The sequence below is a fragment of the Chrysemys picta genome, chromosome 1, assembly GCF_011386835.1.
Source record: "Chrysemys picta bellii isolate R12L10 chromosome 1, ASM1138683v2, whole genome shotgun sequence".
Classification (NCBI taxonomy): domain Eukaryota; kingdom Metazoa; phylum Chordata; order Testudines; family Emydidae; genus Chrysemys; species Chrysemys picta.
In genome coordinates, this window is record NC_088791.1 from 44418366 (window position 1) to 44432206 (window position 13841).

Here is a 13841-nt window from a genome sequence, read left to right on the forward strand (position 1 = left end):
ATAATTACACAGAAATCATGTTTATGACTGGTAGGGTAACCAGGTGTCTGGTTTTCAATCGGAACACTCAGTCGAAAAGGGACCGTGGTGGCTCCGGTCAGCACCACCAACCGGGCCATTAAAAGTCCGGTTGGCAGTGCTGTGTGTCTAAGGTTGGCTAGTCCCTACCTGTCCTGGCACTACACTGCGTCCCGGAAGTGGCCAGCAGGTCCGGCTCCTATGCGGGGGGGCCATGGGACTCCGCGTGCTGCCCCCACCCTGAGCACCGGCTCCACACTCCCATTGTCTGGGAACCGCGGCCAATGGGAGCTAGGTTGGGGCAGTGCCTGTGGGTGGGCGGGTGGGTGGGCGGGGGCAGTGTGCGGAGGCTCCTGGCCCCCTCACCGGACCTGCTGCTGGCCACTTCCAGGGTGCCACTGACCGGGAGCCGCCCGAGGTAAGCCTGCACCCCAACCCTGAGCCCCCTCCTGCACCCCAAACCCCTCATCCCTGGCCTCACCCCAGAGCCTGCACCGCCCTGCACCCACCCTGGGGTCCCCTCCCATACCCTGAACCCCTCAGCCCAGCCCCAGCCCAGAGCCTGCACCCCTTCCCACACCTCAACCCCTTGCCTCAACCTACAGCCCCCTCCCACATTCCGAATCCCTCAGCCCCACCTCCCAGAATGGAGCCCCCTCCTGCACCCCAAACCCCTCGCCCCAGTCCCACCCCAGAGCACGCACCCCCAGCTGGAGCCCTCAACCCCTCCTGTACCCCAACCCCCTGAGTCAGCCCGGTGAAAATGCGGGAATGAGTGAGGGTGGGAAGAGCGAGCAACAGAGGGAGGGGGGATGGAGTAAGCAGGGATGTGGCCTTGGAGAAGGGGTGGGGTAGGGGCTGGGCAACGGTGTTCGGTTTTGTGTGAGTAGAAGGTTGGCAACCCTAATGACTGGTCACTATCAGAAGCTAGAAAAAGTGCATAATAAGCAATTTCCATATTTCCTAATGTGTGAAACATTCAAACGAGAATAATTTGACAGTTGGATAGTGCCACTGGATTTGATTAATTCAAAAATTTTGAAGTCCTTACTTAGACAAAAATCTTTTAAAAGTCAGTTTGAATTTTGCCTGATAAAGGACTTTTGAATTTGGCCTATACAGAAATCTCTTCAACCACAATGAAATGTATCTACTTCTGGGGTGAAATATGACTATTTCTGATAGAGCACAGCAAATCTAAGTAAAAGTTTAGTCTGGGAAGTGAAAAAGATACAATGTCCAGCTGGAACTGTTGGGAGAAATGTCACATCCAAAAATCATCCACGCTATTTCATATAGTGCCTGGATTATCCTTAGAAGTCTCCTATCCAAATATTAACCAGGCCTGACCCCATTAAACTGGCAAAATACGACAAAAGTCACATTTTGACATGGTATGGGGTAAAGCAAAAGGTAGTCAATGTGTCTTTTTCTAAAAGAACAATGGGATCAGTATCTTCCACTTATACCAAATGAATTGACTTGCATCAATAATTTGTATTCAATAATCAGCCTATAATGGACCTACCCACAAAAATACGGTGCCACCAACAAAACCTCAAGAACTTGCTGGAGCCAAGTGTCACAACACCAGCCTCTTTTGGAAAATTCTCTATCTTGCAGTTAGTTGATTTGCATGTTTTTCTTATTTAATACTGCAAGCCCTCTTTTCCTGGCAATTTATTTTTCGAATGTGGAACTCTTGACATGTAGACAAAAGTCACCTTTTTGTATTTATAGGAAAAAAAGCTTATTGGATAGCCAAAAGGATGCCTCATACTGAAAAGCAACATAAAATGGTGCATGAAGCTGTAAGAATCAAGCTATTAACTGGGAGACATGGGTTCCGGAACTAACTCAGACTTCCAATCCCCAGGGGGAATATGGAGAAGCACTGCCCATTTGATGAGGAATTGAATGGTCAGCAAAAGAACAGAATCTGCTCACCCTTAAATTACTAATTAGAGGAGTCATAGTGGGAAGTGACCACTTAAATAATGAACACGGGAAATGAGGAAAATAGCATTAATTGGAGAATAGGCAATACATATGAAGAATAGGCAATACATATAGTTGCATGTTAATGTACTAATTCATAATTTGATTATATTCAGAATATTTCAACTATCTCCACATAATTTTTATATAAATTATGTTTTTCTTCAGGAACTAAGTAACAAAAATACATTTAAACAAGCTTAAGTAGTGCTGCCTAGCATAGCTTTGAAAACTTTGCTTTAACATTCCATTAAAAGTGGGAAAAATTACTGTGCCAGCTACCTTTGATCTCACACCCACAAACAGTGTACAGCATAAATATTGGTTTGCACTTAAGGCATTTAAAGTTTCATTAAAAACAGTCTCAGTAACTTCTGCATAACTTTTCAGATTTACTTTTATAAGTATAATGAATCAATATAATACTGTATATGTAGATACATTCACATTTCAAAGTGTGTATGTGTATAATGTCTTTTCGGTACACAAATATATAAAATCAAATATAATACAGCCACAAATAGATGGTTAAGAAAATAAAATTCCCTTTAAATTTATGTTTATGTTTTATCTTTTTTATTCTGCTTAACTAAATGTAACCATAGAGAGCATGTAATAGAAAACGTGTATCATCTTAAGTGTAAAGTAGAGTTAATAATAAAATCTCCACTGTGATATCATCTAGTATAAAATATATCAAAATTAATATTTGAGACACAAAAAATATCAGTATAAGAAATTTAAGCTGGGCAATAGGGCCTGATTCTATATTCTTTACATAGTCCAAGTCATACTGAATCCAAATGAGGCTGTAAGTATGCTCAAGATGTATGATTGAGTCCATAAAGATCATAAAAGCATACTTGATCCAAGGCTTTCATGTTTGCACATCCATTAATTGTTAATTATTAGGGGTACATATCAAAGTACAGCACAGCAGGTGCATTCACAAAGCTCTTATTTGTAATGAGATAATTGCTTGTACTGTACCTCCACCACTCAGCTTTGGAAATAAACCCCTTGAAGTCAGTAGAATAACACAAAATGAATTATTTAGAAAAAAGTGCTATTTTCTGTATTGATAATGGCTTGTTACTCTAATGCTACAGACTGAACTAAAACTGAGCAATGCATTGCACATAATGAAAACAAAGGGATAATTTACTAATTGGAAGATTTCCTTATTGGGTTTTGAGGGGTCGAGGGTTGGGTGGAGAGTGGAATTCAATAATGGCAAAGTATAGATGAGCTACATTCCAAGTGATTTTTTTTTATATAATTTGGGGAAATCATCTGTAAATTTTCTTGAGTAAGAGGAGGGCACAGAGAATCACAAAGCAATCTGCAACATGTTAAGTTCATCTGAATATTTAAGTCACTTTAACTCAAAATGAATCACTCTTCATAATACAATTTGTTAAAATGCCTTTCTGTTTTTTAAAACATTTTCTCCTCTTCAATTATTTATAGCTAAATCTGCACACTGGAAGCCACTATATGATTTTTCCATAGGACGGAATGGGACAAATTCTGCAAAATCTTACAGCTCATTGACTTGGGTTACTTAGGATGTGTCGGTAAGTCAGAGCAGACTTGAAATGAGAGTGAATTAGCTGAATAAATGCAATTACAAACTGTGTCAATGATTTTTTGTTCATGGTAAAAATGCCACAACCAATGTGGAATGATGTGCAGTGCTTTTAATTTTTTCATAATCAAAACAAGAATTTACTAGGAAATCTTTATTCTGACTATAGAATAATGTTTGCATATAATCATATAGTGCCAGATTCTACTACCCATAAGGATCCCAGATGAATAGCATCATGCTCCACAAGTAGCGTCACTGAAGAACTGAAGTAATTGGTACTATTTGAATAAAACCTTATTGCATAAGGAGTCCCAGTGATTTCAGTTCTTTAACTGACTTCAGTGGGACGATTTGTGGAATAGGGCATCAGAATCAGGCCATTATAATTTGTCCAGTAATACAGCAGATGAAACCCCTCCCCTCTACTCACTCCCAAAGGAACAATTTAGCCTTTGAGTTTTCTTCTCTCCTGTTCCCCTCCTATGAGTTTTTCTCATGGGTGGGGAGAGCCGGACTTTATGTATTTTTCATAGATTAAGTGCCTCATACTGCTCCCATTGAAGTCCATGGCAAAACTCCAACGTTGAACTGGACCCCAGAGTAGACTTCCCTTGAAACATGAGAGGATACCACTGTAAGATAGTGGCAAACTGGGAACTCAACTATATTTTTTTGAAATTCACGCAAATCAGGTTGGATCTGTAAAACACAGTAGGTTTTCAAGAAAGTGCTCTGTATCACCCTGAGGATAAAATGATAGAGTCTTGAAACAACATGCACAGCCTTCATGAAGAAGATAGGGTCTACCAGCAGCAACATTCCATTCACAAAGTAAGCTAGTGCTGGTTCTGGATACCAGAATGAATGGTAACCACTAGCCCAATACAAAAAACTCTAGTACCTATAAAATTCACTAAACCCAATGAGTCGATTCTTTATTGTGAGAAAGCAAAACTAAATTATATCAAAATCTAAAAAATCTTTAATCTTACAAGCAAGGAGCGATAGAGTAGAAGTATTCTGGGTTGCAGGCAGAGGGAAGAAGATATTCAAATGAAATCTGATTAAAATCAGTTTAATAACCTGTACAGTGTATTCATTCATGGGAACAATCACATCATTCAACAAGCTATGCAGTCTGGCTCATCAGTCCTCAGAATGAGCTACCATTGAGACCAAATCATCCATCACCTCTAAGAAGGGTGACCCTTTCAGGTCAGTTTTGAAAACAATGGTGAATCTGTCAAGGGAGAAAAATGAAGTAGCAGCTGGTATTATACCTGATGTGTGATTGACAAAAATGGTTTCTAGTATTGGCAGATCTTTTGTATTTAGGAGTACAGCATAGTCACACAAGTACACTGAGTGTTAGAAAGTTACATTATAAACAAACACCTTATTTCTACCACAACAAAAAGGAAGTACAACAAATGTTTAACGGACAAGAATTTCTATTTCTCTAGAGAGTTCAAGTTCTACTAAATGCCTTTCCATTGTTTATAATATGGCATGACCACATTAACCTACAAGTAAGACGTAAACTCCAGTAATGTTGCACTTCTGTCAGAAATGTAATTATGTTTCTATATCATATACATTGTGTCATAACAGCATACACCCATATTTACACATTCAGATAAATAGATCTTAATTTTAACTTTTAAAATAGGAATTTTCATTACTATTAGGAAATAAGTTAGGAATATATGAAAGATGTTATAAAAATAATCAAGTATATTTTGCTAGTTCATACTTTGCCATACCTTACTACTAGAAAAGTGTAATGGTCTATTCATTTGTATTTTATTTTAGAATAACTAAGATTTTTAGAATTAACATTTTAGAATTAAAATTTGAATAGTGCCTATCAAAAGTTAAGAATGTCTTTATAAACAACTGAAATATTTTTAATTAAAGGTCAGTTGCACCCATCAAATTTACAATTCAACCACTTCCAATAAGCTTTTTGGAAAGGGAATTCAAATTAGTTTCTTCATATGTCAAATAAAAACAATTACAGTATGAGGAGTTCAACTACAGTGAAATTGATTGCACCGTTAGCACATGACACAGATCTTTGTTTATAAAGATTTACTGTGCCAGAAGCAGCACCACCTATTGGATGAAAAATGTAGGTTAATATCTACTTTAACAAGAGAGAGCTCTACTATAAAACAGGTTTTGTGGACAGATGACAATGACTGAAGATCTTATTTTCACATAAGTATGTGAAACTTAACCATATTTTCCAGTGTTTTGGCAGGAGCTAATAACATCACAACAAATATAATATACAATATAAAATGTCATGATTTAAAAACATTTTTGTTTTAATATATATAACAAAGTGCTTAAGACAACACTTCTAATAATATAAGTTAACTATTCCTTTAATATCTGCTTTCAAATGATATAAAGGAAATTGTAGGATTCTCATGATGCACTCTGCACGAATCTGAATGTGTTTAAAATTAATTTGGTTATGTAAGTGGTCCTGCTAAAATCAGAATACCAATACCGTGTCCAGTAAGGGTGAAACGTTAATATACGGACTAATGTATTTTTCCTTTTAAAGACATCAGTATCTTACTCATTTTAGAGCAATGACTGAATTAATCAGCTATTGGATAACTGTCTTCTTTGTAAATTGAGATTTGGCACCATTCATTGATACTCTTAAAAATGTTAATTGCCTAAACAGGCTGCTGGCTAAAATAAAATCGAACATCTAATGTACTGTACAGGCAAGTTGATGCTTGTTGCCTATATTGCCTTGAATTGTAGATTTCTCTCTCTCGCTCATTTCATATGTGATAAATTTTCATGTGAGTGCATCCTCTCGGGCTGTGGGAGTGAATGGCTGGAACACAGTCTCCTCAGAAGACGCTGATCCTGGCTCCTTGGCTAATGGCAATGCAAAGAGCCCTTTACTTAATGCTTTTGGTGTTAAATGCCACTTTTCAGGCCAGGGCGTGGGTGGGATTGTGAGCGATCCAAGGCAGAGCAGCCTGTCTCTGCTGGTGGGGGCATGACTGGAGCTTGCATCCATGGAGCCCAGCAGCAGCAGCTGGAGGCTAAGGTGGGGAGGGAGAGAAGAAACATTCCCGTCCATGATGCTGACAGCATGTTTCCGTGGTGTGAAAGTAAAAGAGGCTCTGGTCGGGAATGGCACTAGCCAGAGCACAGTCAGGTCTCACAGAGGCGCAAAGTTGGTTTTAAACCCGCTATTATTAATGCATGCAAATCTCACTCACCCACTCGGAGGACACAGAGGAGCTGGAGGCAAGCAAGCAAGCGCCCTAGAATTAGCATTTCCAAATCGTCCTGTTCCCCCTTCTCTCTGTGGCTCTCTGTCCCCAGGCAGCTGCACCTCTCCTCACTGGGGGAATGGCTTGTGATCCTCCAGCCTCGCCTTTTAAACGCTTCCCAGTCGAGGAGGAGGAGGAAGAGAAGGAGAAGGAGGGGGTGGGGGAACCTAGCAGGGCCAGACTTGGTGCTGCATCTCTGGGACTTTCGCTCGCGCTCTCCAGCCTGCTGCTCCCATTCACCCGGCAGCGGCGGAGCTGCCTGATGTGCGTGCGGGAGAGAGGGCGAGAGAAGGCGCGAGCCCGCGCTCCTGCGTGTGAGGGCGGAGGCGCGCGCCCTGCAGTGTAGAGGCAGCAGGGGGGCGCCCCCAGTGTGTGTGTGTCTCTCTCTCTCCTGCTGCACGTCTACGGGGTGGGGATTTGCCCCTTCGGGCCAGGGAAAAGTTCGTCGCGAGCCAAAGCAACGTCCGGGTGTCTGACTTGGCGGGGCAGCCAGGGGTTAGCGCCATTCTAAAACTGCACCCTACAGAGCCTTGCAAGCCCTACCGACTTCAGCTGGGCTACACACCCCAGAAAGGGGCGCCTAGGCCACCCCCGCTCTGCAGCCACCTGCCCCGCAGCTATTTTAACAACTCTCAAACCCTGCCACCTGTGCTTAATTTGTGCCAGGGCTTGCAAAGGCTGAGCCCTGGGACCTCTAGGCTTGGCAGTTCATAGCCCCAGCACCTCTGGGCTTATGGCATCAGTTATGAAAGTAAAATAATTGTTTGAGCCCCGGCATCTCTTTCATTACAAATTAAGCACTGCCTATCACCCACACTTGTAGGGATCCTGCAGGCATTCCCTGATGTGTATAATAGTGTGACTAAGCCCGGTGGTTTCGATGTAAGCACTATAGTGCTGTATACTATTGCCTATTACTTATATAGTCCTTTCAATCAGCAGCTCCCAAAGCACTTCCCAATCTTTAAGGTGTTTATCCTCCACTCCACCCCTCTGAAGCAGGGTAGTGTTGGTATTCCCATTTTACACATGGGGAACCGAGGCACTGAAAGGCTAAATGACTTGCCCAAGCTCACACAGGAAGGTCATAAATCCCATCTCTCATGTCCTAAGCCAGCACCCCAACCCCTGCATCATCCTTCCTCTCTGCTCTGTGATTGGAAGCATAGAAGAATACTGGATTCATTTGAAACTGCGGGGGCAGGGGATGAAGAGACAGAAGTAGCAGAATAAAATGAACTATGATAACATGATCAGAATATAAGAATTAGCATTATTTCCCTTGTAAAATGAACTACAGAATCTTTAATGACCACTTGTTGCAATGTTTGGTAAGGAAATTGAAGGAGGCTACACAGTATGTGATTTTGGTGCTGTATCCTTAAGTCAACCAGTATATGTCAGTTTCTCCTAAGCAAAGGGATGATGGACTCCCTTAGACCAGTTTTCTGGACTGCCTGAAAGATGATCTTTTGATTCAGCAACTTCACTGACATTAGGAGCAAGGGATTAGGACCCTGGAACAAAAATGTTAACATTCTGTGTTTCAGCATTTATATGAAATCAACATCATATGCTGAAAGTCTGTAATGAAGCAGATATATATCAATAGCACTGATTTTAGGATGAAAGGACAATTCTGGGATTTCGACTGCCTACCCTGTTTCCCCGAAAATAAGACATCCTCCGAAAATAAGGCCTACTTACAGTTTTGCCTCTCGTTGTAATATAAGGCATCCCCCTGATAATAAGACCTCCCCGATAATAAGGCATCCACCGATAATAAGGCATTTTTCATTTCTGAAAAATAAGACATCCCCTGAAAATAAGACCTAGCGCATCTTTGGGAGCAAAAATTAATATAAGACACTGTCTTATTTTCGGGGAAACAGGGTATATCCATCAATTAGCCACACAACAAAAATATGTTCAAAGAGCTTAGGTTGTTGCATCTATGATGCCTTGGTTTGCAAACACAGTATTTTGTAATAAAGTGCTGAACATATCCTGCTTAGAAAATGGAATAACAATCCTGTCCTTAATATTATTAAAGAGTCCATACAATACCCCACTCTATACCAAATCCCAAGGAGTGGAAGGTAATAACAGTCTGAATTATTTTTAATACAGTTTTGTGTTTGCAATACTATTCCCATCTGAGCTAAACCATCCACTCCGTTTGTATGTGACGTGACTTTTAATGGCTGGAGATACTGAAGTGTAATTTCACTTCATGCTTTATAGTTACGCTATTCTGTTGGAGCTTTGTTATTCCTCATGTACTGGTAGCATATTCTTCTGTCTACTTCACAAAGAAAGAAAAAACTCTTGCGTCAGCTTTTCATTTCACATTTCTGGCTGCTGACAATTCAAGTACCTGACTGTTTGGGCAGTTATGAGCTGTCTTGACACAAAGCAAATTGAAGAGTTCAAAACAAAACAAATACAAGGAATTGTCATTAATATTTAGGAATGTAGGAAGTTGACTGTGTTAAGTGGCAAACTGCTGACATGTCTTATTGTGCAAGTTCAGTATCTTCCACTATGTTATATGATGTACATAGGAATGGAGGCTAGTTCATTAGTAGAAGGATATGCTTTAAATTACAGTCTTGTTAACGCAGTGTTGTTGTAGCCAGGAGGATATTAGAGACATAAGGTGGGCTAGTCCAATAAAAGATATTTCCACACCCACCCAGTCTTGCTAACAGAATACGATTTATCACATGAACAATAAAGTTTTATGTATTAAGTTTTCCCATCAAATGATGATATTTCAAGATATTCCTGGGGGGAAATGTTGAAGATTTTCAGTCAGCTGATTTCCATGTTACTCATCGAGGCTCAGATTCTGACAGGTGCCAGGTATAATGGCTCCCAGATGTGCATGCATACATGTTGCAAAAGCAGTGTTAATGTTAATGTGTATTGTGGCCAAGATCAGCCTCACCCTCCACACACAACATCACTGCACAATTCGTACTCAGAGAAGGAATAATAAGCACTTGTACAATACTTTACATCTTCACAAGCACGTATATTAACATGTTAAGGAATAATCTGTGAAGAGGCCTGGGCTTAAAGGCCACTGCAGGGTCAGAACGCATATACTCCAACACTCCAGATCAGATTCTTCATTAGCTTACATCTTGTCTAGTAATTTTAATTCAGCTAAAAAGAAGGTCAGATATATAGGAAAAAAGAATGTAGGCTGTACCTATAGAATGGGGAACTGCAGCTTGGAAAGCAGGCTCTCTGTAAGGAACTTAAGGATCATGTGACCAACAGCCCATGAGCTCTTAGTATAGTCCTTGGAGATATAAATAGGGGAATATCAACCAAGAGGAGAGAAGTGGTTTTACCCTTGTACACAGCAACTGGGGTCCCCACTACTGGAAAACTGTACACTTTAAAAAGAGATATTGAAAAAGTAGAGAGGGTTCAAAAAAGAGATATACAAGAATCCGGAAAATATGTCTTACAATGAGAGATACAATAAGGAACTCAATCCATGTAGTTTATCAAAGAGAAGATTAAGAGATTACTTGATCACTGTATGTAAATGTCACTGTCCCTGGATAAACTGACCCTTCCAAGACTCTTATCCAGGCCCTTGAGTGCACTCCTTTCAAGTGACAAGCCTGTGCCTCCACCCTTCTTTGGGGTGGGATCCCATGAACCAACAACACTTCAACAGAGCCTCTGGTTTACACCCCAGGTGGCCAACCATGCTACCCAGCAGGCCCAATGGGCCTGGCACCTGCAGGACTTTCCTGTGGGACAGTAGCAGTATACAGTGGCACAGAGACAGCTTCTTCAAAATAAAGTATGGTTTATTAGCCAAAAGATTCACAGCACTCAGCCCTGGTTTACATTATGAGGTTAGGTCAAATTTAGCTACATTAGGTCGATTTTATAAGCAATGCATCTACACAACCAACCCCGTTCCGTCGACCTAAAGGCCTCTTAAAATCGACTGCTGTACTCTCCCTGAGGGGAGTAGCGCTAAAATTGACCTTTCTAGATCGAATTTGGGGTAGTGCAGATGCAATTCAACAGAATTGGCCTCCGGGAACTATCCCAGAGTGCTCCAATGTGACCGCTCTGGACAGCACTTTCAACTCCGATGCACTAGCTAGATATACAGGAAAAGCCCTGGGAAATTTTGAATTTCATTTCCTGTTTGGTCAGCGTGGCGAGCTCAGCAGAACAGCTGACCATTCAGTCCCAGATCGCAAACAAGCTCCAGCATGGACCGAACGGGAGACACTGGATCTGATTGCTGTATGGGGAGAAGAATCTGTGCAGGCCAAACTCCAATCAAAAAGAAGAAATGCTAATATATATGCCAAAATCACACAAGGCATGGTGGAGAGAGGCTACAACAGGGACACACAGCAGTGCTGCGTGAAAGTTAAGGAGCTCAGGCAAGCCTACCAAAAGACAAAGGAGGCAAACAGTCACTCCGGGTCAGAGCCCCATACATGCCGCTTCTATGATCAGCTGCATGGCATTCTAGGGCATAACCCTACTACTACCCCACCATTGTCCATGGACACCTGCAAGGGGGGAGTCTCATGCAACAGGGAGTGGGATTTTGTGGATGAGGAAGAGGAGGAGGAGGAGAATGGGCAGCAGGCAAGCGAAGAATCCATTCTCTCCGGCAGCCAGGACCTTTTCATCACCCTGGAGCCAATACCCTCCCAAGGCAGGTTCCCTGACCCTGAAGCCGGAGAAGGCACCTCTGGTGAGTGCACATTTGTAACTACTGTACAGGGTTTAAAAGCAATAGTGTTTAATGTTTGATTTGCCCTGAAGAATTGGAATGCATTCGCGGCCAGTACAGCTACTGGAAAAGTCTGTTAACGTGTCTGGGGATGGAGCAGGAATCCTCCAGGGACATCTCCATGAAGCTGTCCTGGAGATATTCTGAAAGCCTTTGCAGAAGATTTCTGGGGAAGGCTGCCTTATTTCATCCTCCATGGTAGGACACGTTACCACACCAAGCCAGTAGCAAGTAGTCTGGAATCATTGTAGCACAAAGCATGACAGCGAATGGTCCTAGATTTTGGTCACATCCAAGCAACATTCAGTCTTTATCTTTCTATGTTAGCCTCAGGAGAGTGATATCATTCATGGTCACCTGGTTGAAATAGGGGAATTTTTGTAAGGAACAGTAAAAGGACCCCGTTCATGCTGGGTTGTTTGCATTTGGCTAAAAGGGATCATCCCTGAGAATAGCCACGCACTGGGGTGGCGGGAGGGGTGTGTTGCACATCCACTCCCAAACCGCAGCCCCGCCTTTTAAATGGCAAACCCAACTGGCATTGCTTGCTGTGGGAAAGGAGGGCGTTGCAGTTTGAAACCATTCCCACATGTTATGAAGGTGGAAGAAGCCAACCCTGCGTACCCTTTGGCTTACCATGGCTGCCTGGAAACCGAATTCTGTTGCCCAGCTGTGTGTGATGTGTCACCATACCGGCAGACGCTCAATATAAAAGGCAAAATGCGACCTTGTAACTAAAGCACATGTGCTGTCTGCTGTGAATTGCTTGATTCACTGTGAAAGAGTCTCCCTTTTGTTCTCAGAAATGTATCATCTTAAATGTTACTCTCCCTTTTTATCCCCCTGCAGGTGCAAATGTTTCTATGCTCTCCCTATCATCTCCATTCCTGAGGTTATCGCAGATTAGAAGGCGAAAAAAATGCACTTGCAATGACATGTTTTCTGATCTCATGCAGTCCTCCCACACTGATAGGGCACAGCTGAATCCATGGAGGCATTCAGTGACAGAGGCCAGGAAAGCATTAAGTGAGCGCAATCAGAAGATACAGGAAGCGATGCTGAGGCTAATGGGGGAGCAAACAGACATGATCAGGCGTCTGGTGGAGCTGCAGGAAAGGCAACAAGAGGACAGACTGCTGCTGCATCCACTGTATAACCGCCTGCTCTCCTCTCCAAGTTCCATATCCTCCTCACCCAGATGCCCAAGAACACGGGGGGGAGGCTCCGGCCACCCAGTCACTCCACTCCAGAGGATGGCCCAAGCAACAGCAACAGGCTGTCATTCAAACAGTTTTGATTTGTAGTGTGGCTACAATAAGCAATGTGGCCTTGTCCTTCCCTCCTCCTCTCCTCCCATACCCCACCCAGGCTACCTTGTCATTTATCACACTTTTTTTAATTAATAAAGAAAGAATGCATGGTTTCAAAACAATAGTGACTTTATTTCCTTTGCCAGCTGTGATCGAAGGTGGGAGGGTGGTTGGCTTACAGGGAATTAAAATCAACAAAGGGGGCGGATTTGCATCAAGGAGAAACACACACAACTGTCACACCGTAGCCTGGCCAATCATGAAACTGGTTTTCAAAGCCTCTCTGATGCGCAGCATGCCAACATGTGCTCTTCTAATCGCCCTAGTGTCTGACTGATCAAAATTGGCCGTCAGGTGATTTGCCTCAACCTCCCACCCTGCCATAAATGTTTCCCCCTTACTCTCATAGATATTATGGAGCACACAACAAGCAGCAATAACAATGGGAATATTGGTTGGCTGAGGTCTAACCTAGTCAGCAAACAGCGCCATCGAGCTTTTAAACATCCAAAGGCACATTCTACCACCATTCTGCACTTGCTCAGCCTCTAGTTGAACTGCTCCTTACTACTGTTCAGGCTGCCTGTGTATGGCTTCATAAGCCATGGGAACAAGGGGTAGGCTGGGTCCCCAAGGATAACTATTGACATTTCAACATCCCAAACGGTAATTTTCTGGTCTAGGAAGTAAGTCCCTTCTTGCAGCTGCTCAAACAGCCCGGAGTTCCTAAAGATGCGAGCATCATGCACCTTTCCCGGCCATCCCACGTTGATGTCAGTGAAACGTCCCTTGTGATCCACCAGTGCTTGCAGCACCATTGAGAAGTACCC

At 42.5% G+C, this 13841-nt stretch overlaps 1 protein-coding gene across 8 annotated transcripts in view; it reads right to left on the reverse strand.

Annotated features, from left to right (window-relative positions):
• PTPRZ1 (protein tyrosine phosphatase receptor type Z1) overlaps window positions 1-13841 on the reverse strand; it is a 348294-nt gene that overhangs the window by 186029 nt on the left and 148424 nt on the right. For 6 of the 8 annotated variants that reach the window (XM_005305670.5, XM_005305669.5, XM_005305666.5 and 3 more), the window contains exon 1: window positions 6862-7225. The exons of 1 other annotated variant lie outside the window; for it this stretch is intronic. In XM_005305670.5, the coding sequence (XP_005305727.2) occupies window positions 6862-6919 (58 nt within the window). In that variant the 5' untranslated portion in view covers window positions 6920-7225. Of the gene's footprint in view, window positions 1-6861; window positions 7226-13841 lie in introns of those variants that run through there. One more of the 8 variants, XM_065556036.1, reaches the window with a different exon arrangement.